The sequence below is a fragment of the Microcaecilia unicolor genome, chromosome 5, assembly GCF_901765095.1.
Source record: "Microcaecilia unicolor chromosome 5, aMicUni1.1, whole genome shotgun sequence".
In the NCBI taxonomy this organism is placed as follows: Eukaryota; Metazoa; Chordata; class Amphibia; order Gymnophiona; family Siphonopidae; genus Microcaecilia; species Microcaecilia unicolor.
In genome coordinates, this window is record NC_044035.1 from 82,081,137 (window position 1) to 82,104,526 (window position 23,390).

A 23,390-nucleotide genomic window follows, 5' to 3' on the forward strand; every position below is an offset into this window, starting at 1 on the left:
TTAGGTTAACTTTGTTCGTGAAAGATTAACTTGAACACTTAGGAATATAAAAACTACAGATCAAGATACTTGATACTCTTTGGTCAGGAAACTCAAACTAAAGGAGTCCTATACTCCAGAATGCTGCTGTCTCGGTCAAAGTGCCAGCTCATTAAAACTATCTTTGCACACACACTCAGGATATACAATGAGATTGAAATTGGATGCACTTTTTTTTTTGTGTGTGAATGTAAAAGGACACCCAATGTCTACAGATGTCAATTAAACATTCTGAACTTCAGAAAAGGCTTAGAATGTTTTTAATTCTAATTATCTGTGCAGCAAATTTCTCTAAAACGTAATTTTAACCAATATAAGTACATACAAGCTAGGAAACAAAAATAGTCATACGTATACTCTCTTAGGACAGCAATAACAAAGGAGTGGGAAATAGATCAGGCAAACCAGAGACAAACGAGACTTCAGTCAATTGCAGATCATTTATTGGTGAAGACCCGACACAGTACCGTGTTTCAGCTGGTAGCCTGCATCAGGAGTCTTTAAATAAAATACGTAACACCACCAAATAGTCAATAAAAGTAGATGCAAGAGGATGGAACAATGTGGTCTTTAAAAGAACCTTTGAGTAGGAGATGCATAGGTTCTAAAATGCATTTTCTACTCAAAGGTCTATTCCCACTCCTTTGTTACTGCTGTTTTGTTGTGGGATCTTGGCATTCCTCCGCCCTGGCAGACTCTCACCTACTCTCCCGGGCTACCAATCTTCTTTCCAGCAAAAAACTGTGTCCAATTAAATGAGTGATGAATCTGTAGCATGTTTACACAGTGTTTGAAATCTAGTATGTAACTTCTCAGTAAAAATCTGAGTTGAAATTTAAGCGATCCTGGCACATGAATGTTGCATATGCAGTATATTGCATGAATTTTATTACAGTACTTAAACACATCTAAAGACATTTTATATAAATTATCCACACAAATATAAAATACATCTTTATGTGTTTATATAAATAAAAAAGGATAGGGTCTGATGTGTTTGCAGATGGGTAAGAAAATTAAGGGATTTAAACAGGAGAATATACAGCCACAGGAAGACTATGGTAGTAATGGGTGAGGAAATGAATGCACCTATTAAGATCCTTTGTGGCTGTTTCAGCTCCTGGTTATCTCCCTCCAGTTCAGGAAGACTATGGTAGTAATGGGTGAGGAAATGAATGCACCTATTAAGATCCTTTGTGGCTGCTTCAGCTCCTGGTTATCTCCCTCCAGTTATCTCACCCCTTTGCAAAGGCTCACATTCTTACCCTTCCTCTCTCCGCCTTTTAATTTACAACTCTTAATAGCTTTGAAAACAAAGACCAGTACTGTAAAGCAATTTGTAACTTGTACATTTTGGCATATCATCATCTGTGACTAAGTCTACACTGACCTGATGAAGGAAGCACAGTTCTCAAAAGTCAGTCACAACTGTATTAAGTTAATCCAGTAAAAAGGTATTGCCTATCACTTCTTTACTGATCTTTATTTCTAGAGCTCATGTATAACATATTGCCTGTATATGTCTATATAAATTTTTATCTATATAGATAACTATATATAGATTAAATTTTCATCAACGTTTCTTAAAAGTCAGCAGTAGACTGTGTCCCAAATATGAAAGCCTTCTTTACCTTCAAGGTTTTTTAAAGGTTTGACAATCACCACCAATCCTGCTCTGCATCAATGTGCAGTTCATTACATTTTCACTGTAACTTAGACAAAATTCCATTCAGGAATTACAAAATTTTATAGGACAGTTTTTAAACGTATTAAATTGCTTGTTTCTGCAATGGGAAAAAAAGAGCTCAACTGAATCCTCCTGGAATCAGGTCCCCAGAAGAATCATCTGGTTGGAAAGCAACCTACAAGAAAAAGTGACTACATTTGTTTACTGGCCAACTGATTCCTGGTTTTTTGCTTAAGGATGTACAGCTTCTATTCTTAGATATGATAAACTTTAAATTTAGGTTTTCATTTTTGCAGTGCCACAGGTACTATATGGGTAACCTTTTCAGTGAAATTAAATGTGCACATTTGTGTCGCAGTAGCTGTCAGCAAAGAAAGGGCACAAAAACTGAATGTAAGATACTAGACAAGTCACGGAAGGGATGAGAATACTATGAGAAGTGGTGCTTATTCAATAAGGGCCATTGATAACTATGTGGGTTACCATATGTTATTTTACCACTAACTCGTGCCATTTTAGCACAGGTCTCATTTTATGCAAGGAGACCTAGTTACTAATAACAGTGCTTAAGAATAAATTAATACATTTTAACGGGAGCCCAAGTTACTCCCTAAACACCTAATTTTTGTTTTAAAACAGGGGTGTTTTATTGGTGTTTATCTTTAAAACGTCCTAATTTTATGTCACTAGTACTTACTTTTATCCAAAGCTTATCAAAACAACATCAACTTGGTAAATTCCCATTACCAATTGTACTAAAGTTGGCATCTAATTCAAATACTTATCATAAAAAGGGTAACAACATTTTAAAGTTACTGTGAAATTTCATATAAATAACTAAATTAACTTTATACAGGTACTACTAAGCTCTATTTCATCATCAGTAAGCAGTCAGCATTGTGACTTGTGCATTTTCATGCATGACCTATACTTGGACACTTGAGAGGCTTTAAACAATGGCAGTGTGGCACAATTACCATTTTTCTTCATCATCTACAATGCCACTCACATGTTTAAAAAAATATGATCCCTATGATTTAATACAGCACCCAAATTTAAACTGCATTCAACAAAAACAAACATGAAAAATGATAATACCACAGGAAAAAAAATTACTCAAGACCTGATTTAGTTAGCTCCCCCTCCCCCCACAATGGATATAGGGGAAAAGCCTTACTAAATCAGATCCTCAGTCATTTTGCTTGTGTAGAACATTCTTGTAATAGGCAGAAACATTATCAGCAGATTACAAATCTTAACTGTACTTCAGGATTTTGACTGACTTATAGAATGTTGATAATTTAGCATGAAAATTATAAGCAGATGTTTTTAGTAGCAGAGTGGCATTTAATTGCTATGACAGTAACAAAGACTTGGTTAACAGTTAAAAGAAAAAAGTCCTTATTTGCATGCCTAAAATCTGGTTGTGTCCCTTTAGTTTAGTCACATTCATTCACTGTGCAATCTGTCGATGGGTTACAAATAGTGCAGGCTTTTTCGCAGTGGGATCCAGGCCCATTGGTTTAACCAAAGTCAATTCTTGGTCGATACTGCAGTACCATAGGGTAGGACTAGAAAAACAAAACAAACATAGAAATATATAAGCAAAGAGATGGCTTATCTAAAACATAATTATATAAACTAAGACAGGATTTCCAAATCTGTCCTGGGGAATACCCACTGCCACTCATGATTGCAGGATATCTGCAATAAAATTCACAAAATAGGTTTGAATGCACTGCTTATCACTGCATATAAATTTCTCTCATGCGTATTTGTTGTGGAAATTTTAAAAGTCAGACTGGATAGAAGTCCCCCAGGACATGTTTGACAGCCCCTGACCTAGGGAAAAATGAAGTTACTTCCCTGTAGCAGGTGTTCTCTGAGGACAGCAGGACTTCAATTCTTACATATAGGTTACGTCACTGACAGAGCCTGGCACAGGAAGCATTACACTAGCAACTTTTCTTAAAGACTTCAGTAGGCTTACTCCAACTGCTGCTGTTGTGCTAGACCACTTCAGTCCATTACAAGCTAGAGGAATGGAGATGGGTGGGTTGTGAGGATACAAGTCCTGGTGTCCTCAAAAAGCATCAGCTACAGGTAAATGTCTTCTCTGAGAACAAGCAGGAGTGAGAAATCCTCATATATGGGCATATAGGACTCCCTAGTTACAGGCTGCCTTCAATAGAAAAAAGGAAATCATGTAAAAAGTGGAGCTGCAACAGGCAGATACTAAATATTTTTTTGGTGGCAACAAGTATATTTACCATTTTTTTACTGCCCCCCCCCCCACACCTTTTTAATTTTTTTTATAAGGCAGCTTGAAACTTAGAGAGACCAAGACTTAAGATGTTGCAGGAAAAGCTTGCTGACATGCCATAGCCCTGCACATCTACAGAGGCTGACCTCAAGTGGGCTACTGACACAGCCATAGCTCTGGCCCTATGGGTATCAACAGTTTATGCCACTCCAATGGCACACCTCTACACAAGACCTTATCCACAAGTGGAGGGAAACTCTTTGGAGATAAGGTACAGGAGGCTACCACTCGCAGTAAGTAGCAGTGACACTCTTAATATTGATGAACTTGGTAGGCAATTTGGAAGTTGAGCCATTATATGGAAGATGTTGAAAACCCACCTGAGGTTAGGATTTTGTTTGACAAAAAAAAAAAAAATTGCCTCCCTCCTTGAGGAACGTTGTTCAGAATGGATACAGGGACTGATGCTAGGTTTTGGCTGCAATGCAGGCGGGAATTTTGGGCCCCTCTGTGGTCTAGGACAAGAGCAAGAATTCTGTCTAGATTGAGAAGAACAGGAAGGAGAAGAATAGAATCTTTATTGCCCTCCATTCTGATACCTCCTAGAAGCGGAAGCCTGATCAGAAGTGGGCCTACAGAGGGTTGTAAGTGTCACTGGGCTGCTTACTGTGAGTGGCAGCCTCTTATACCTATCTCCAAAGAGGTTCCCTCCACAAGCATTACAAGTCAGTAAGCTTTTCCTGTGACATCTTTACTTAGGTCTGAGGACCTCACTGAAGCAAGACTGTGGGAGCCAATACCCATGACAGAAGCTCTCATTGCCATATTGAAAATATTATAGGTCACACAGGACATGTATTTTCTAGCAAGTGGAGTTCTTCAGCCTTCAATTCCATTAAGAGTGTCCACAAACACCATCAAAACTATTCAAAATGTTCTATGCATCCCACATAGCATCTTAAGAATATGATTCTGAAATGGTCTTTTCCCATAAGGCTCTAATGTCCAATCCTCTCTCCCAAGAGCCACCAAGGACTGAGTCTTAGTTAGAACTCTTGGCTCTTTTGAGAGCAGGTTCTATCACCATAGAATGGTAAAGAAGCTGTTGCTTCTTGAATCCTGGCACCTTCTGGACTCTGTATGTATAGTAACCTTTTTATTTACAGGAAACACAGAGAGAAGATAGTCTTGACAATTCTCATTTGTACAACCTTCAGGATTCTGTGGATGGGCACTTTCACAGCCTTTTTGGGGGAGGGAGGTAGAGGAACTGGAGGCTATCTAATGCTTCTCTTCCATTTCTAACTGATATGGGATGTCCTGAGTCATCTCCCAAACAAAATCAATAAAAGAGCACTCTCCTGGTGGGAACTTGTATCTCTCATTTGGTGGGAAGGGATCTGAAGGGCGCGCCATGGACCTTTCATCCGAAAAGCTCCATGGCTCTTCATCAGAATACCAGAAGGGCTCTGACTCAAACTCCTAGAAAAAAAATCCATCAGTGATGTCTAAGCCTCTGCCTGTCTTGCAGCATTGGCTGCTGACTCAGGCCTTCTACAATGTTCAGATAAGTGAAATTTTCTCCCCTGAAGCACTGGAAATCAACATTGATGCAGCTGACCTCAACTTTGAGCCCTTTTCAGGCCTCAGTGTCAAGCGTAACTTTCAGGCAGAGCACAGGGCTCAAGTACTGACTGGTTCACTTCTACCCTCAATGTCAACTATATCAAAGTTGCAGCACTACATCAACTAAAGCAGCACTCCTCAAATTTCTGGATAAACTGTTTCTTGAAGGCCACTATTGAAAAACGCTTCACAGCAGGAGTAGTCCTCCTACGTCACTTAGTTTGTACTGGAATAGGGGTCCTGGACAATGTTTCCTCTAAGCAGTGGCTTGGTGTGTGCAAATGTTTTTTTTTTTTTTTTCAAGTGAGCAACAAGTTTTAAAAACCCACAATTTTTAAGCGCCAGTATTAGCAAAGCATTTCTGTATATAGCACACCAAAAACATTTTTTGTGAGCAACCATGTAAAATCTGAGTAACGCTCCTAAAAATGAGCAACTGCTCATGCACTTCGCTTAGGAGTGCAGGTCTTGGATCCATGCAGACTGCCCACCCTCTCTGATAGCACAAAGTATGTGTGATCCTTACATTGAGGGTGCTTTTAAAACACCAGCAATCTTGGTGCAGTGCTTCAATAGGGATTGATGCCAAAACCTCTCAACCTCCATCCAGTATTTTGCACCACACTTCCTTAGCACCACCTAAGAGGTGGACAATCCTCCTTTGTGGGCTGTCATCAGACAATGACTATTCCCAGTGGGCTCTACCAATGCTCAATGTTGAGGGCTATCAAGACACTTTCAATGTCAATGCATCTCCAGTATCCAATGCAGCTCCTGTACCCATGGAGAGTGATGCTTCTGATGGACTGGTTTTATTGCTGAAAAGCTGTTCATGTTGTTTTTCTATGCCACAAATCCCTCTCAACATCTGTGAACAGAAAATACAATGAGAGGGATCATGGTCAGGTCCCAGACACTGCAAGCACCTAAAATGGGTATATGTAATGGTTATGGGTCTTGTGCCCTAGGAACGCTGGGGTCAGTCTTTCGAGACATTTCATTCAGAAAAATAGCTGCAGCAAAATCAAATGACTCGATGACAGCAAAAATTCCCTTGCTGGGAGCTTGAGGCCTTTAGGTGGCCTGCACCAAAACTAACTTCACTGAAAAACCTAAGGAAGTATTGGGGACCTGTGCAAATAAGCCACACGACGACAGAATTACAGACGGAAAAAGGCAAAAAAACAAAACAAAACAAAACGTGAAATTTAGCTTTGAGTTGAAGTGACATAAAAATGGTCCAATCAGCTCCATGGAAAATTAGGACTGAGGAGGTTCCACATAATAGCGGCAGGTGAGAAAACAGATGTGCATATACAGTAAGCCCAAATGCTTCTAGTAAAGTTGCTGGGATAGTGCTTCCTGTTCCAGGCTCCACTAGTGATGTGTGAGGACTTACTGGTTCTACTTATCCTCAGACACTTACATTAAGAAAATTTACATGTAACAATATACCTGCAAATATAAGGCACACAGCTATCAACAGTAATTAATATTAGAATGGCTCAGTGATAGCGCTGTCCCTAATGAGAGACCTCAGTTAATTTTAATGATCCAGTTTCTGCTCCTTAGATTGCCCAAGGATGTTACAGAAGCCAACTGTCCTTTGGAAAGAGGAAATCTCAGTTATCACACAACAGATGCCCACTGGTCTGACTTGAGATGAAAGCATATAGGGTTATAATGAGACTTCAGGCTTCAAGTCAAGCATCTCCTTGTGACTCTGGGCTGTACTTAACTCTCCATTGCTCCGGGTACGAAATAAGTACCTGTATATATGTAAACCACTTAACTGTAACCACAGAAAGGTTGAATATCAAAATTCCATCCCTTTTCCTTAAAAATGCTATTATAATAGCTATGGCCAGATGGAAAGTTTAAGAGACATAGGTAAAATACAGGGTGGCTGTGAATTAGGACTCATGAAGTCCAATTTTGTATAAGGCACGTGGCTCAAAAAAAGTATGTCCAAATTGGGATGGTCACAATTTTCAATGTATTTAAAAAAAAAGCTCGCTGAGCATGGAGCCTTTTGTAAAATACGTACAAGGCCATGTATTTGGTAGTATATACAACATGAACCACCATTTCACTAAAACATTCAAAAAAAGAATGACATCACTTGGTATGTTTAAGTAGCACACTCACATATGTATATACTGGAGCCAATCGATTTTGCATGTGTTTTCTTTATATCAGAGGCACAAATCCTCTCCCCTCCCCCTCCCCCCAATCACTCCTCCAAAAACCAGTTCCAAACAAGAAATTAAGTGTCAGCTGTGCTCGACTGAGCAGATATAAATGCTGACATTGATATTTTTTTGTCCTGTATGTGTATCTCCGTTACGAATTAGGGAATATATGTATGCTTTTAAGGTCCACTCATACCACACACAGAACAAGCCCTTTTCAAATCCGTGCATCCTTGGGCCATGTAAGAAGCGCCGCTGCACGTGTATGCCCATTTATTCATGTAAATCAATCTTCATTTATTTTTTTACACACAGTGTCTAATCCTTCTACAATCATCTCTACGGTGACCTAGTTCAGCAGAAACCAGTTTCAACTGAGTTGGAAGCCCAAAAAGGAAGAAGTAATAATTTGGGGGATACCAAATTTCTTTGACAAGATACAGTGTAAAATATAAAACTCGTTACAAACTGATCCAATTAACTGATTTAAGTAGTATGCAGTGTTGTACAGCAAATGTGGATTTAACACAAAACTTCAATTAGGTATCCCAGTGTGTTCCACAGAAAAAAGAGGGATACAAGAAAGTTCCCTCTCAAAAAAGCAACAAAAAATTCTTACTTAAAACAATACTATTTTATGAGCTGCAGTGTTTCTGCATTAGTTGTATGTTTTCAGCTGTTATTGTATCTGTAACTAATCAGACGAAATATTGATGAAACATCTGGTTAGAGAGAGTTTTCAAATGTATACATGTATTGGGTGCACTGTTAAACCCGTTTTAAGTTTGTTTTAATATAAAATGAGTTTTGATAATATAAAATGTTCAGTTAAACAATGTTCTTCTACTGGTTCAATCCTTGAGTCACCCAGTCTGCTCCCTGAAGGGCTGATGCTCAAAGCTATTGCAAATGTAAACATGCAGTTAATGTCAGGTATGTTGCTTCTGGTCTAATAAAAGACTAATAATTAAAACAAAAACAATAACCAACCAACCCCCCCCCCCCCCCCAAAAAAAAAAAAAAAACCAGACTATAGTGCAGATAGACAGCAATAAGTTCCCTGTAACTAAGAAGCCTGCCTCTTTACTATATAGTTGACATAACTGTACTCACTGCTCACCATTTGAATGATCTTTGTAGTAATTAAAATGATCAATTCAGTGTCATTATATTTTAAAACAGAGAAATATAAAAACTAGGAAGAGCTAAATAAAACTAAACCTTAGAGCAGGGATGAGTAACCTCAGTCCTCAAGGATCGCAACCCAGTCAGGTTTTCAGGATCTCCCTAATGAGTATGCATGAGATCTATTTGTACACCAGCTCGCATGAACGCCGAGGTGATATTAGCAGAGGTCTGAAGCCTGAGATTTTAGACTGCAAAGAAGCCCATTAAGAAGATATTAGGGAAATATATACAGAAGAAACATTTTTTGATGGTGTTGATTCTGAGGAACTGAAGCAAGTCATGGACTCCTGAGGAAGGCCTATCTGCCAAAATACAGCCTGTGTTGGGTGCAGGATTTTCACTTGCACCTGTTTATCACCATCTGGAATAAAGGCTCTGGTTTTTCATCCTGTTGCATCTATAGTTCTTGTGACCATTACTACCCTTTGTTTTGTGCTGGTTTACCTGTGGGAGTAGACTGATCCTTTTTTTGTGGTAAACAAATGTCTTCCAACCCTCGCATATGGGTGGGAGCAGCTTTATAGAATCTTTGTTTCTGTTCTTCAAGTGCCTTGATTCTACAGCTCCAGTCCCCCCCCTGCTGGTATTTATGATGCCCCCCCCTGTGAAAACGACCCATCCCTACGCCCTCCCAGTGGAATATCCTCCCCTGATCCCCCATACTCTGCCTTATTTGCTCCTGCTCTTATGATCCGAGGCTCAAATATGGCCATCATAATCCCTGTAGGTGGTAAGCCCCCCCTGCCGAAATATATCCAAGTATATCACAGACTAACTTATTTCCAACTGTGGGCAGTCATTTTTTTTAACCCAGGCCTGAAAGAACAGCAGATTGAACCTAAGCCCTAATGGTAGTGCTTGAACATTACTTTACGGGATCAAGGCAGCAATTTTGAACCAAGAACAATAACAGCACAAGCAAATGGGGATCACTCCTTCTCCACCTTGACATCAGAGACCCCAGTAAAGTCAGGGGTGTGGAACAGAGAATAAAGGGGGTTTCTTTCCAGGGGTGGTGCCTGGAGGGCATCAGATGCTTTGGGGGAAAGGTGTGTTTGGGGGGAGACTTATTGTTGCTAGGAGTTCAGGTTGAAGAAGGAAGTGAATGACTGGCCAGGAGATATGGAGACTGGGGGAATGGAGACCTTGGAACTGACATCTGTCCCCTAAAAAACCCCACATATGCATGCCTGGGAGCAGGTGTAAATGCCAAGGTCTAGGTTTTCTTTTATATATGCGGATTTTCCTTGTAAGATGGGAAATCCACACTGAAGTGTTAGGCTTGCCCTATCCGTTCCTCTCGCCCTACTGTTTTATCAGGAGGCATGGTAGGGAACAATGAACATTACCACATGTAAACAATCCCCATTTTTAAAATGACTTTTATGTGTGTGCAGAGCAGGCAGACCAGAGGGAAACAGTAACACAATGAAACATGAAGCAATAGTAGTGTGTAGGGCCACAGATGGAACAACAGGTAGAGAAATTTCAGAGGGAGCAATTTTATTCAAAGACCTGACACGTATTTCAGCAAATGCCTGCATCAGGAATCAGGTAAATCACAGCACAATATGTTTTTCCGAGAAAGTACTCACCGCACCAACAAACAGAGATGAGGGCAATGCTCCCTGAATCATTGTGCAACAGTAAGCTTTACTTATGACATAGGAAGCTTTGCTGTTTCGCTTATGATACAGGGAGCATTGCCTTCATATTTCCACTGCTTTTTTACATTTGTATGCCAATCTACAGGTATAAAAGCTGCTATTTACACATGGAAATGCTTCTGTAAACAAGGGCTTTAATATCTTAGGCGAACTTTTATGCTATTAAAACTGTTGCCTATGAGCTTAAGTCTTTAAGAACAGCAAGTCAAACAGTATTTTCCGACATTACAATTAAGCTGATCTGCAGTCTATTGGGTTTATTTATTTTATATACCGCTTTATACCAGTGTATCAAAGCGGGTCACAATTTAAAAATACATAAAAACTACATACATAAAAATAACAGCTACATTGCAAATTTTATAAATTAACAGTACCAGCAAATAGTATCTCACTACTCAGACAAAATATTGATGAAACATCTGGTTAAAGAGAGTTTTCAAATATATACACCTATTGGGTGCACTGTTAAAACAAAATGTTAAATGGGTTTAATATAAAATGTTCAGTTAAACATGTTCTTCTACTGGTTCAATCCTTGAGTCATGTCTTCTGCGCTGAAGGGTTGATGCTCAAAGCTATTGCGAATGTAAATGAGCAGTTAATGTCAGGTTTGTATGCACATTGTGTTCCAAATGCTCAGAAAGCTTGAGTGCAGGTGTTAACGTGCGCTGTAAACATGGCTGCAAATTGTATTGAAATATATTAAAATGGATATCAATGAGGTCAGTAAGTACTCCTTTGCAATGCTCAGATAGAAGCATTACAATATGCAGAAGGAAACGTGGCTCTAATGCCAAAAGTTTGCACCAGGTCAATTTTTCAGATTGAACTGCCGGTTTTTCACAAGCCAAATGAAGCTCCTACAAGTTTTAAAGTAGATGGGAACAAAAACATGTGCATGTGTCCAAGTGAAACAAAGTAAAAGCACACATCCATGCCTGTTCTTCTACGCCTAAATATGAGCCTTGCAAAAATTCCACGCTAATATTTGTGAAGCTCATATTTAGGTGCTGAAGAATAAGTGATGGTGTGTGTTAACATTTCTGTTTTTCTCTGGGCTTGCACACAAGCGCCATGCTTACCACAAAACCTTTGTGTGTACGTGTCAGGCGCACTCCACCTAACTCCCCCCCCCCCATTAGCCATGATGTCACCACACACAAAATTTAAGTATCATTTACGAAGGCAGTAGAACGAGAGGACATGAAATGAGATTGAAGGTGGGCAGACTCAAGAAAAATGTCAGGAAGTATTTCTTCACGGAGAGAGTGGTGGATGCTTGGAATGCCCTCCCCCGGGAGGTGGTGATGAAAACGGTAACGGAATTCAAACATGCGTGGGATAAACATAAAGGAATCCTGTTCAGAAGGAATGGATCCTCAGGAGCTTAACCGAGATTGGATAGCAGAGCCAGAAGTGGGAGGCGGGGCTGGAGGTTGGGAGGCGGGGATAGTGCTGGGCAGACTTATACGGTCTGTGCCAGAGCCAGTGGTGGGAGGCAGGGATAGTGCTGGGCAGACTTATACGGTCTGTGCCAGAGCCGGTGGTTGGGAGGCGGGGATAGTGCTGGGCAGACTTATACGGTCTGTGCCCTGAACAGCACAGGTACAAATTCTGCCTCGCCTCACCCTATGCTTGGAACAACCTTCCTGAACCCTTACGCCAAGCCCCCTCCCTGCCCATCTTCAAGTCTTTGCTTAAAGCCCACCTCTTCAATGCTGCGTTCGGCACCTAACCCTTACCGTTCAGTGAATCCAGACTGCCCCAATTTGACTGCCCCGATCGGACCGACCGTTCACTTGTCTATTAGATTGTAAGCTCTTTGAGCAGGGACTGTCTCTCTTTGTTAAATTGTACAGCGCTGCGTAACCCTAGTAGCGCTCTAGAAATGTTAAGTAGTAGTAGTAGTAGTAGTAGGTACAAATCAAAGTAGAGTATACACAAAAAAGTAGCACACGAGTTGTCTTGTTGGGCAGACTGGATGGACCGTGCAGGTCTTTTTTCTGCCGTCATCTATGTTATGTTATGTTACTATGTTAAGTATCATTTGCCTCAATCATTGCAGCGCTATTTTTTTTGTGTGGCGCTATTGTGTTGTAGGCCTATCTGTATGCAGCTTTGAGCATTGGCATCAGCTTTCACAGAGAATGCAGGAAAGAGAGTCATTGCCATTAATCAACAGTGGCACCAAATGGCCACTTTCAACTAGAACTGTTGGGGATGGATGAACAAACCCCTCAGGTAACTAAAAGCCCTCAGGTAAGTAAATGGGAAAACAGGACAATATCTGGAAAGCTGTGTATTCTAATGCCAGTAGTATAGGCAATAAGTTCTGGACCTACAGGCTGTGATGGAAGAGGAAGAGTTAGATTTAATGGTGGTCACAGAAATGTGGCTCAGAGAGAACCATGACTGGAATTTAGATATACTGGGCTATAAGCTATTCAGGAAGGACAGAGTAGGAAGAAAGGGAAAAATGAGTGGCGTTATATATTAAAAGTGACAGAATTGCAGGACATGGTGTAAGGAAGAGGCACTGTAGACTAATCTAGAAAGAGGGAATGTAAAATCTATTTTCATTGGTGTGGTATATAGGCCTCCTTCAGAGGCAGAAGTGGTCAGAAATAGCGAGGTTACTAAACTGTAGCAGGTATTCTCCGAGGAAAGCAGGCTGATTGTTCTCACTGATGGGTGACGTCCATGGCAGCCCCAGGATCGGAAGATCTTCCTAGCAACAGAAATTTGCTAGCTCTCGCGAGATCCGCATGCATCGCGCATGCGCGACCGCCTTCCTGCCCGCTACAGCATGCTCCTCAGTCCAGTATAAAGCAAAGACAAGGGAAGACACAAGTCCAAAGGAGAGGAGGGTGGGATTGTGAGAACAATCAGCTTGTTCTCATTGGAGAATACCTGCTATACAGGTTAGTGATCTCGCTTTCTCTGAGGACAAGCAGGCTGCTTGTTCTCACTGATGGGGTATTGCTAGCCCCCAGGCTCATTCAAAACAACAAACAATGGTCAATTGGGCCTCGCAACGGCGAGGACCTAACTGAGATTGACCAAAATAGAACCAACTAACAGAGTGCAGCCTGGAACAGAATAAAAATGGGCCTAGGGGGGTGGATCAGGCGACCCTCAGGGGGAGGAATGCTGGCTTCGGCCTAACCCCTGGTAAGCCTTTCTCAGCTGAGAGGTGCCCAGCTCTACCACCGGCTGCCTTTCAGGTGCTGTGGAGAACTTGCAGCTCATCTGCATATCCTTACAGCCTTCTCCGGGGTGACACCCAGGTCCACTCCGATCCACTCAGGGCCTCCGCTCTATGTGCCCAGCGCTCCCACCAGGTGCTGTGGAGGACTTGCAGCCCTTCTGCATTTCCTCACAGCTGTATCCGGGGTGACTCCAGGTCCACCCCGATCTTCCCAGGGCCCTCGCACCAAGTGCACAGAGTTTCCAGGTGCTTTTTGGCTAGGATCAGGTGACCCTCAGGGGGAGGAATGCTAGCTTTGGCCTAACCCCGGTAAGCCTTTCCTCAACTGAGAGGTGCACAGCTCTACCACCGGCTGCCTTTCAGGTGCTGTGTAGGACTTGCAGCTCATCTGCATATCCTTACAGCCTTCTCCGGGGTGACACCCAGGTCCACTCCGATCCACTCAGGGCCTCCGCTCTAGGTGCCACGCGCCTAAAGGTGCACGGGGCATTTTTCTCTTTACATCTAATCTTCTTCCCAGTTGCTAAAGTACCTCAGTCATTTATGGCCCCTATTCACATTCTCTTCCTAGCCCTGTCCCTTCTTAATGTTTTCCCTCACCCCCTACCTCTCTCCGCTACAGGAACTCACTGCCAATCCATCGACTTCATCACCTCACCTTCTCTCCTACCCTCTTCCTCCCTCTTGGCTTTTAATCTCCGTCTCTTTCTTCCCTCCATTTTGCCTTCCTCATTCCACCTAAATACCTCTCGCCTTCGATGCCTTCGTGGCCACACCTCTCCTACTCTCCTCCGCTCTCTTTTACTCCTTCTCTTACTCTCAGCCGGTGACATCAATCCCAATCCTGGCCCTCCTCACCAACTATTATCCCAACTCTATAGATCTCACCGTGACCTCTCTAACCTCATCTCTATTCCTCTACTCCCCTCCTCTTCTCTGTCCTTCTCTTGCGCCCTATGGAATGCCCGCTCTATCTGTAACAAACTCCCCTATATCCAGGACCTCTTTATCTCGCGTCACCTCCATCTGCTCGCCATAACAGAAACCTGGCTCTGCCCTGATGACTCTGCTTCAGTCGCAGCCCTCTGCCATGGCGGTTATCTTTTTTCACATACTCCTCGCCCTGCTGGTCGCGGGGGCGGTGTTGGACTACTCTCTCCCTCCTCCAGATTTCAACCCCTTCTTCCACCTCAATCTCACTGTTTTTCCTCCTTTGAAGTCCACTCTATCCTCCTTTTCTCTTCTCTGCCTCTTCGAATAGCGGTCATTTATCATCCCCCTGATAAGTCCCTTTCATCCTTTCTCAGTGACTTTGACGCCTGGCTTGCCTTCTTCCATGATCCTTCCTCCCCCTCTCTCATCCTTGGTGACTTTAATATTCCTGCTAATGATCCTTCCAACTCTTATATTTCCAAGTTACTCGCTTTAACATCCTCCTTTAATCTCCAACTATGCTCCAACCCCCCTCCCACTCATCAAAATGGTCACTGTCTTGATTTCATCTTCTCCTCCAACTGTTCACCCTCTAGTTTCCTTGCCTCCGATCTTCCCCTCTCTGATCACCATCTTATAACTTTCACACTTAAATCTCCTCCCTCCCAGTCCCGTCCTATCTTATCTAATTTATCTAGGAATCTTCACGATATTGACCCTTCATCTCTATTCTCCCATGTTTCAAACCTCCTCTCTACTTTGGCACCATCCACGTCTGTCAACGAGGCTGTTTCTTCTTACAACAATACTCTATCCTCTGCCTTAGACACTCTTGCACCTTTGATGACCCGCCCTATAAGGCGTACAAAACCCCAACCTTGGCTGATTTCTAACATCCACTACCTACGTTCCTGTACCTGCTCCGCTGAACGCCTCTGGCGGAAATCTCGGGCCCTTGCTGATTTCTTACACTTTAAGTTCATGTTGACCTCCTTCCAATCTGCTCTTTTAAGCGCCAAACAGGATTATTATATCCAACTGACCAACTCTCTTGGCTCTAACCCTCAACTTCTCTTCACCACATTGAACTCTCCTCAAGGTGCCCCCTCCCCCTTCATTATCTCATCAGACCCTTGCTGAATTCTTTCACGACAAGGTTCAAAAGATAAACCTTGAATTCTCTACCTCGCCACCTCTCCCTCCACTAGTCCGTTCCCCTCTCTCTCCTTCCCCTCATTCCTTTTCCTCCTTTCCTGAAGTTACAATAGAGGAAACTACACTTCACCTTTCGTCCTCAAAATGCATCACCTGTTCCTCTGATCCCATTCCCACCCACCTTCTTAATGCCATCTCACCTGCTCTTATTCCTTTTATCTGTCACATTCTCAACCTCTCACTTTCCACTGCAACTGTCCCTACTGCATTTAAACATGCTGTGGTCACACCTCTCCTTAAGAAGCCTTCACTCTACCCTACTTGTCCCTCTAATTACCGACCCATCTCCCTCCTCCCTTTTCTCTCCAAACTACTTGAGCGTGCTGTTCACCACCGCTGCCTTGATTTTCTCTCCTCACATGCTATTCTTGACCCACTACAATCTGCTTTTCGCCCTCTCCACTCAACTGAAACTGCACTTACTAAAGTCTCCAATGACCTATTACTGGCTAAATCCAGAGGTCTCTATTCCATACTCATTCTTCTTGATCTTTCCGCTGCTTTTGACACTGTCGATCACAGCATACTCCTCGATACCCTGTCCTCACTTGGATTCCAGGGCTCTGTCCTTTCCTGGTTCTCTTCCTACCTCTCCCTCCGCACCTTCAGTGTTCACTCTGGTGGATCCTCTTCTACTTCTATCCCTCTGCCTGTCGGCATACCTCAGGGTTCTGTTCTTGGTCCCCTCCTCTTTTCTATCTACACTTCTTCCCTTGGTTCATTAATCTCATCCCATGGCTTTTCCTACCATCTCTATGCTGATGACTCCCAAATCTACCTTTCTACCCCTGACATCTCACCTTGCATCCAAACCAAAGTTTCAGCGTGCTTGTCTGACATTGCTGTCTGGATGTCTCAACGTCACCTGAAATTAAACATGACCAAAACCGAGCTTCTCATTTTCCCCCCAAACCCACCTCCACACTCCCCCCGTTTTCTATTTCTGTTGATGGCTCTCTCATTCTCCCTGTCTCCTCAGCGTGAAACCTTGGGGTCATCTTTGACTCTTCTCTCTCCTTCTCTGCTCATATCCAGCAGATCGCCAAGACCTGTCGTTTCTTTCTTTACAACATCCGTAAAATCCACCCCTTTCTTTCCGAGCACTCTACCAAAACCCTCATCCACACCCTTGTCACCTCTCGTTTAGACTACTGCAATCTGCTTCTTGCTGGCCTTCCACTTAGTCACCTCTCCCCTCTCCAATCGGTTCAAAACTCTGCTGCCCGTCTCGTCTTCCGCCAGGGTCGCTTTACTCATACTACCCCTCTCCTCAAGTCGCTTCACTGGCTCCCTATCTGTTTTCGCATCCTGTTCAAACTTCTTCTACTAACCTATAAATGTACTCACTCTGCTGCTCCCCAGTATCTCTCCACACTCGTCCTTCCCTACACCCCTTCCCGTGCACTCCGCTCCATGGATAAATCCTTCTTATCTGTTCTCTTCTCCACTACTGCCAACTCCAGACTTCGCGCCTTCTGTCTCGCTGCACCCTACGCCTGGAATAAACTTCCTGAGCCCCTACGTCTTGCCCCATCCTTGGCCACCTTTAAATCTAGACTGAAAGCCCACCTCTTTAACATTGCTTTTGACTCGTAATAACTTGTAACCACTCACCTCCACCTACCCTCCTCTCCTCCTTCCTGTACACATTGATTGATTTGATTTGCTTAGATTGTAAGCTCTTTGAGCAGGGACTGTCTTTCTTCTATGTTTGTGCAGCGCTGCGTACGCCTTGTAGCGCTATAGAAATGCTAAATAGTAGTAGTAGTGGAGTTGGATTCTAAACCCCAAACAGATTCTGCAGCACTGACTGCCCAAACCGACTGTCGCGTTGGGTATCCTGCTGTAGGCAGTAATGAGATGTGAATGTGTGGACTGATGACCACGTCGCAGCCTTGCAAATCTGTTCAATAGTGGCTGACTTCAAGTGGGCCACTGACGCCGCCATGGCTCTAACAGTATGAGCTGTGACATGACCCTCAAGAGCCAGCCCAGCTTGGGCGTAAGTTAAGGAAATGCAATCTGTTAGCCAATTTGAGATGGTGCGTTTACAGACAGCCACTCCCCTCCTATTGGGGTCAAAAGAAACAAACAATTGGGCGGACTGTCTGTGTGGGCTTGTCCGCTCTACATGGAAGGCCAATGCTCTCTTGCAGTCCAATGTGTGCAACTGACGTTCAGCAGGGTGGGTATGAGGGCGGGGAAAGAATGTTGGCAAGACAATTGACTGGTTAAGATGGAACTCCGACAACACCTTTGGCAAAAACTTAGGGTGAGTGTGGAGGACTACTCTGTTATGATGAAATTTGGTATAAGGAGCATGGGCTACCAAGACTTGAAGCTCACTGACTCTACGAGCTGAAGTGACTGCCACCAAGAAAATGACCTTCCAGGTTAAGTACTTCAGATGGCAGGAATTCAGGGGCTCAAAAGGAGCTTTCATCAGCTGGGTGAGAACGACGTTGAGATCCCATGACACTGGTGGAGGTTTGATAGGGGGCTTTGACAAAAGCAAACCTCTCATGAATCGAACAACTAAAGGCTGTCCCGAGATAGGCTTACCCTCTACACGGTAATGAAAAGCACTAATTGCGCTAAGATGAACTCTTACAGAGTTGGTCTTAAGACCAGACTCTGACAAGTGCAGAAGGTATTCAAGCAGGGTCTGTGTAGGACAAGAACGAGGATCTAGGGCCTGGCTGTCACACCAGACGGCAAACCTCTTCCACTTGGAAGCATAACACCTCTTCGTGGAATATTTCCTGGAAGCAAGCAAGACTCGGGAGACACCCTCAGAAAGACCCAAGGGGGCAAAGTCTACGCTTTCAACATCCAGGCTGTGAGAGCCAGGAACTGGAGGCTGGGATGCAGAAGCGCCCCCTCGTTCTGAGTTATGAGGGTTGGAAAACACTCCAATCTCCACGATTCTTCGGAGGACAACTCCAGAAGAAGAGGGAACCAGATCTGTCGCGGCCAGAATGGAGCGATCAGAATCATGGTTCCACGGTCCTGCTTGAGTTTCAGCAAAGCCTTCCCTACCAAGTGTATGGGAAGATTCGCATACAGGAGGTTCTTCCCCCAAGAGAAAGGCATCTGATGCTAGTCTGCCGTGGGCCTGAAGTCTGGAACAGAACTGAGGAACCTTGTGATTGGTCTGAGTGGCAAAAAGATCTACCAGGGGGTGCCCCACGCTTGAAAGATCATGCGAACAACTCTCGAGTTGAGACACCACTTGTGAGGTTGCATTATCCTGCTCAACCTGTCGGCCAGACTGTTGTTTACGCCTGCCAGGTAGTGGCTTGGAGAAACATGCCATGACGGCGAGCCCAAAGCCACAGCCTGACGGCTTCCTGACACAGGGAGCGAGATCCGGTGCCCCCCTGCTTGTTGATGTAATACATGGTAACCTGATTGTCTGTCTGAATTTGGATGATTTGGTTGGATAGCTGATTTCTGAAAGCCTTTAGCGCGTTCCAGACTGCTCTTAACTCCAGGAGATTGATCTGAAACCCTGTCTCCTGGAGGGACCAACATCCGTGGGTGTGAAGCCCATCCACATGAGCTCCCCACCCCAGGAGAGACGCATCCGTAGTCAGCACGTTTTGCGGCTGAGGAATTTGAAAGGGACGTCCCAAGGTCAATTTGGAGCAAATTGTCCACCAATGCAGGGATTTGAGAAAGAGTGTGGACAGCTGGAACACGCCTTCTAGTTCCCCCACAGCTTGATACCACTTGGAAGCTAGAGTCCATTGAGCAGATCTCATGTGGAAACGGGCCATGGGAGTCACGTGGACTGTTGAGGGCATGTGGCTGAGCAATCTCAACATCTGCCAAGCTGTGATCCGCTGAGACGCTCGCACCCAAGAGACCAGGGACAAAAGGTTGTCTGTCCTGGCCTCAGGGAGGTAGGCATGAACCGTCTGGGAATCCAGCAAAGCTCCTATGAATTCTAGTCTTTGAACTGGAAGAAGGTGGGACTGGATAATTTATCACAAACCACAGTAGCTCCAGGAGTTGAATAGTCACCTGCATGGACTGTAGAGCTCCTGCCTCCAAGGTGTTCTTGACCAGCCAATCGTCGAGATAAGGGAACACATGCACTCCCAGTCTGCGTAGAGACACCGCCACTGCAGCCAGGAATTTCGTGAACACTCTGGGTGCAGAAGCGAGACCAAAAGGTAGCACACAGTACTGAAAATGCCGTGTTCCCAGACGGAATCGAAGACACTGTCTGTGAGCTGGCATTATCGGGATGTGAGTATAAGCATCCTTTAAGTCCAGAAAGCATAGCCAATCGTTTTTCTGAATCATGGGAAGAAGGGTGCCCAGGGAAAGCATCCTGATCTTTTCCCGGACCAGATATTTGTTCAGGGCCCTTAGGTCTAGGATGAGACGCATCCCCCGTGTTTTCTTTTCCACAAAAAAGTACCTGGAATAGAATCCCAGCCCTTCCTGCCCCGGGCTCGACCGCATTGGCGCTGAGAAGGGTGGACAGTTCCTCTGCAAGTACCTGCTTGTGCTGGAAGCTGAAAGACTGAGCTCACGGAGGACAATTTGGAGGTTTTGAGATCAAATTGAGAGAGTATCGTAGCCGGACTATTTGGAGAACCCACTGGTCGGAGGTTATGAGAGGCCACCTTTGGTGAAAAAACTTTAACCTCCCTCCGACCGGCAGGTCGTCCGGCACAGACACTTTTATCTCGGTTATGCTCAACTGGAGCCAGTCAAAAGCCCGTCCCTTGCTTTTGCTGGGGAGCTGCAGGGGCCTGAGGAGGTGCACGCTGTTGACGCGAACAAGCGCGCTGGGGCTTAGCCTGAGCAGGCTGGCGGGCATGGGGATTGTACCTACGCTTATTATAAGCGTAAGGAGCATTCCTCTGTCCCGCATAAAACCGTCTATCTGTAGAGGTAGATGCTGAAGGCGTCCGGTGGGAGAGCTTGTCGAATGCGGTGTCCCGCTGGTGGAGCTGTTCTACCACCTGTTCGACGCGCTCACCAAAAATGTTACCCCCCCGGCAAGGAGCATCCGCAATCCGCTGCTGGACTCTATTCTCCAGGTCAGAGGCACGCAGCCATGAGAGTCTGCGCATAACTATACCCTAAGCAGCAGCCCTGGACGCTACATCGAAAGTGTCATAGGCACCCCTGGACAGGAATTTCCTATACGCCTTCAGCTGCCTGACCACCTCCTGAAAAGGCTTGGCCTGCTCCGAAGGGAACTTATTGACCAAGTCCGCCAGCTGCCGCACATTATTCCGCATGTGGATGCTCGTGTAGAGCTGGTAGGTTTGTATCTTGGACACGAGCATAGCAGAATGGTAGGCCCTCCTCCCAAAAGAGTCTAGAGTCTTAGATTCACGGCCTGGGGGCGCCGAAGCGTAATCTCTACTACTCTTGGCTTTCTTGAGAGCCGAGTCCATAACTCCAGAGTCATGAGGCAACTGGGTCCTCATCAACTCGGGGTCCCCATGGACTCGATACTGGGACTCAATCTTCTTGGGAATGTGGGGGTTACTTAACAGTTTCGCCCAGTTCGCCATCGATGTCTGCTTCAGGACATTATGAAGGGGAACAGTGGACGACTGCTTAGGTGGTGAAGGATAGTCCAGGACCTCGAACATCTCAGCCTTGGGCTCATCCTCAGTAACCACTGGGAAGGGAATGGCCGTTGACATTTCCCGGACAAAGGAAGAGAAAGACAGACTCTCAGGGGGAGAAAGCTTTCTCTCTGGCGAAGGGGTGGAATCGGAAGGAAGGCCACAAGACTCCTTGTCAGAGAAATAACTGGTGTCTTCCTCCGCCTCCCACGAGGCCTCACCGTCGGTATCGGAAACAAGTTCATGAACTTCAGTCCGAAGCCAAGCCCATCTCGACGCCGAGGAACCCGGTCCCCTACGGTGGTGCCGAGAAGACGACTCCCGTGCCGGCGGCGACGAAGCTCCCTCCAGCGATGTCGGCAGGGAGTCCTCCTGGGTGGCAGCGGACGCCGATGCCGCAGGCGGTACCGGCGTCGCAGTCCGCACCACGGGCGGAGAGCCAACTGCCGGCGGTACTGGAGCAGGAGGTTGCAGCAGCCCTTCCAGAATCTCTGGAAGTATGGCTCTGAGGCGTTTGTCCAGAGTGGCTGTCGAGCAAGGCGACGAGCTGAGAACCTGTCTGGAGCCTGTCTGGAGCAGAGCGCATCGACACCTCTTGTATGGAGGGTAAGCGGTCCTCCCGGCGTTGATGCTTCGCGGGTACCGAATCCTTCGGTGCCCCAGAGCTCTCGGTACCGTGACGGGAAGGTGACCGATGACAGTGCTTCTTCGCCTTTGCGCGAAGCACCGCATCGGCACCTCCCAGTACCGATGAGGAAGACATGGAATCCAAACGTCTCCTCAGGGCCGGGTCCGAAGGTGGTCGGGTCCCGGGGCGACCTGCACCGCAGGAGACCCACTCGAAGGCTCACTGCTACCAGCGTGGGATCTCTGGACAGCCATCACCTGCACTCCGGACGTCGATACTCCCCTCCGACGCTGACATCAATACCGGCGACGACCTCGGTACTGCTGGCTCCGACGCCGAAAGACCGGACGAAGCTTCGAACAGGATGTTCCACTGAGCCAATCTTGCCGCCTGGGTCCTCTTCTTAAGCTGGAGGCACAAAGTTCAGGAGTCCGGGCGATGACCAATCCACAAGACACTGAAGACACAATACGTGTCTATCAGTTAGCGAGATCGTCCGGTGGCACCGTGTGCACTTCTTGAAGTCGCTGGCAGGCTTTGAGGACATGTGCGGAAAAATCGCGCCGGCGAGGTAAAACGTGATGCCGCCAAAAAAAGGCGCACCAAAAAAGGGGAAAAGACCTGAACAGGCGGCGGAACAGGCCGCACACGGAAAAGAAAGGAACCTTACATGGGAAACCTCGAAGAAGTACCGGAAAGGGAAAATTAGGTTCTTACCATGATAATTTTCTTTCCTTTAGTCATAGCAGATGAAGCCATTACTTATGGGTTGTGTCCATCAACCAGCAGGGGGAGATAGAGAGCACTCAACTTTTCACAGTGCCTCATGGCCAGCTAGCTCCACTGCCTCTTCAGTATTTGAAGCTTCCAAAGCAGTATGGCAAACCGCAATGGGAATAACATGAACTTTCCTCACAGTGAACGATGGCCCCTTAACAAGGGCATGAACTCACAAAAGGAGGGAATGAACTCATCCTCCTGGAGGGAATAAACTCGTCCTCCACTTTGTATAAACTGAGGGAATACTTGCATCCTCCTGGTGGGAATAAACTCATCCTCCCAAAACATGAACTGGAGGGAATGAACTCATCCTCCTATAACTGTAACAAGAATCCTGAAGACTGTTTTCCGACTCCCCAAGGAA

At 45.1% G+C, this 23,390-nt stretch overlaps 1 protein-coding gene across 3 annotated transcripts in view; it reads right to left on the bottom strand.

The window, feature by feature from the left end:
• Window positions 1-218: 218 nt before the first annotated feature.
• The window catches only part of PCGF5 (polycomb group ring finger 5), a 300,957-nt gene continuing 277,785 nt past the window's right edge, over window positions 219-23,390 (bottom strand). For 2 of the 3 annotated variants that reach the window (XR_003942125.1, XM_030203049.1), the window contains one exon: window positions 219-3,297. Coding sequence is in view for 2 of the 3 variants with exons in the window: in XM_030203049.1 (XP_030058909.1) it covers window positions 3,250-3,297 (48 nt within the window). In the remaining variant the exon portion in view is untranslated. The remainder of the gene's footprint in view (window positions 3,298-23,390) is intronic. The other variant, XM_030203048.1, reaches the window with a different exon arrangement.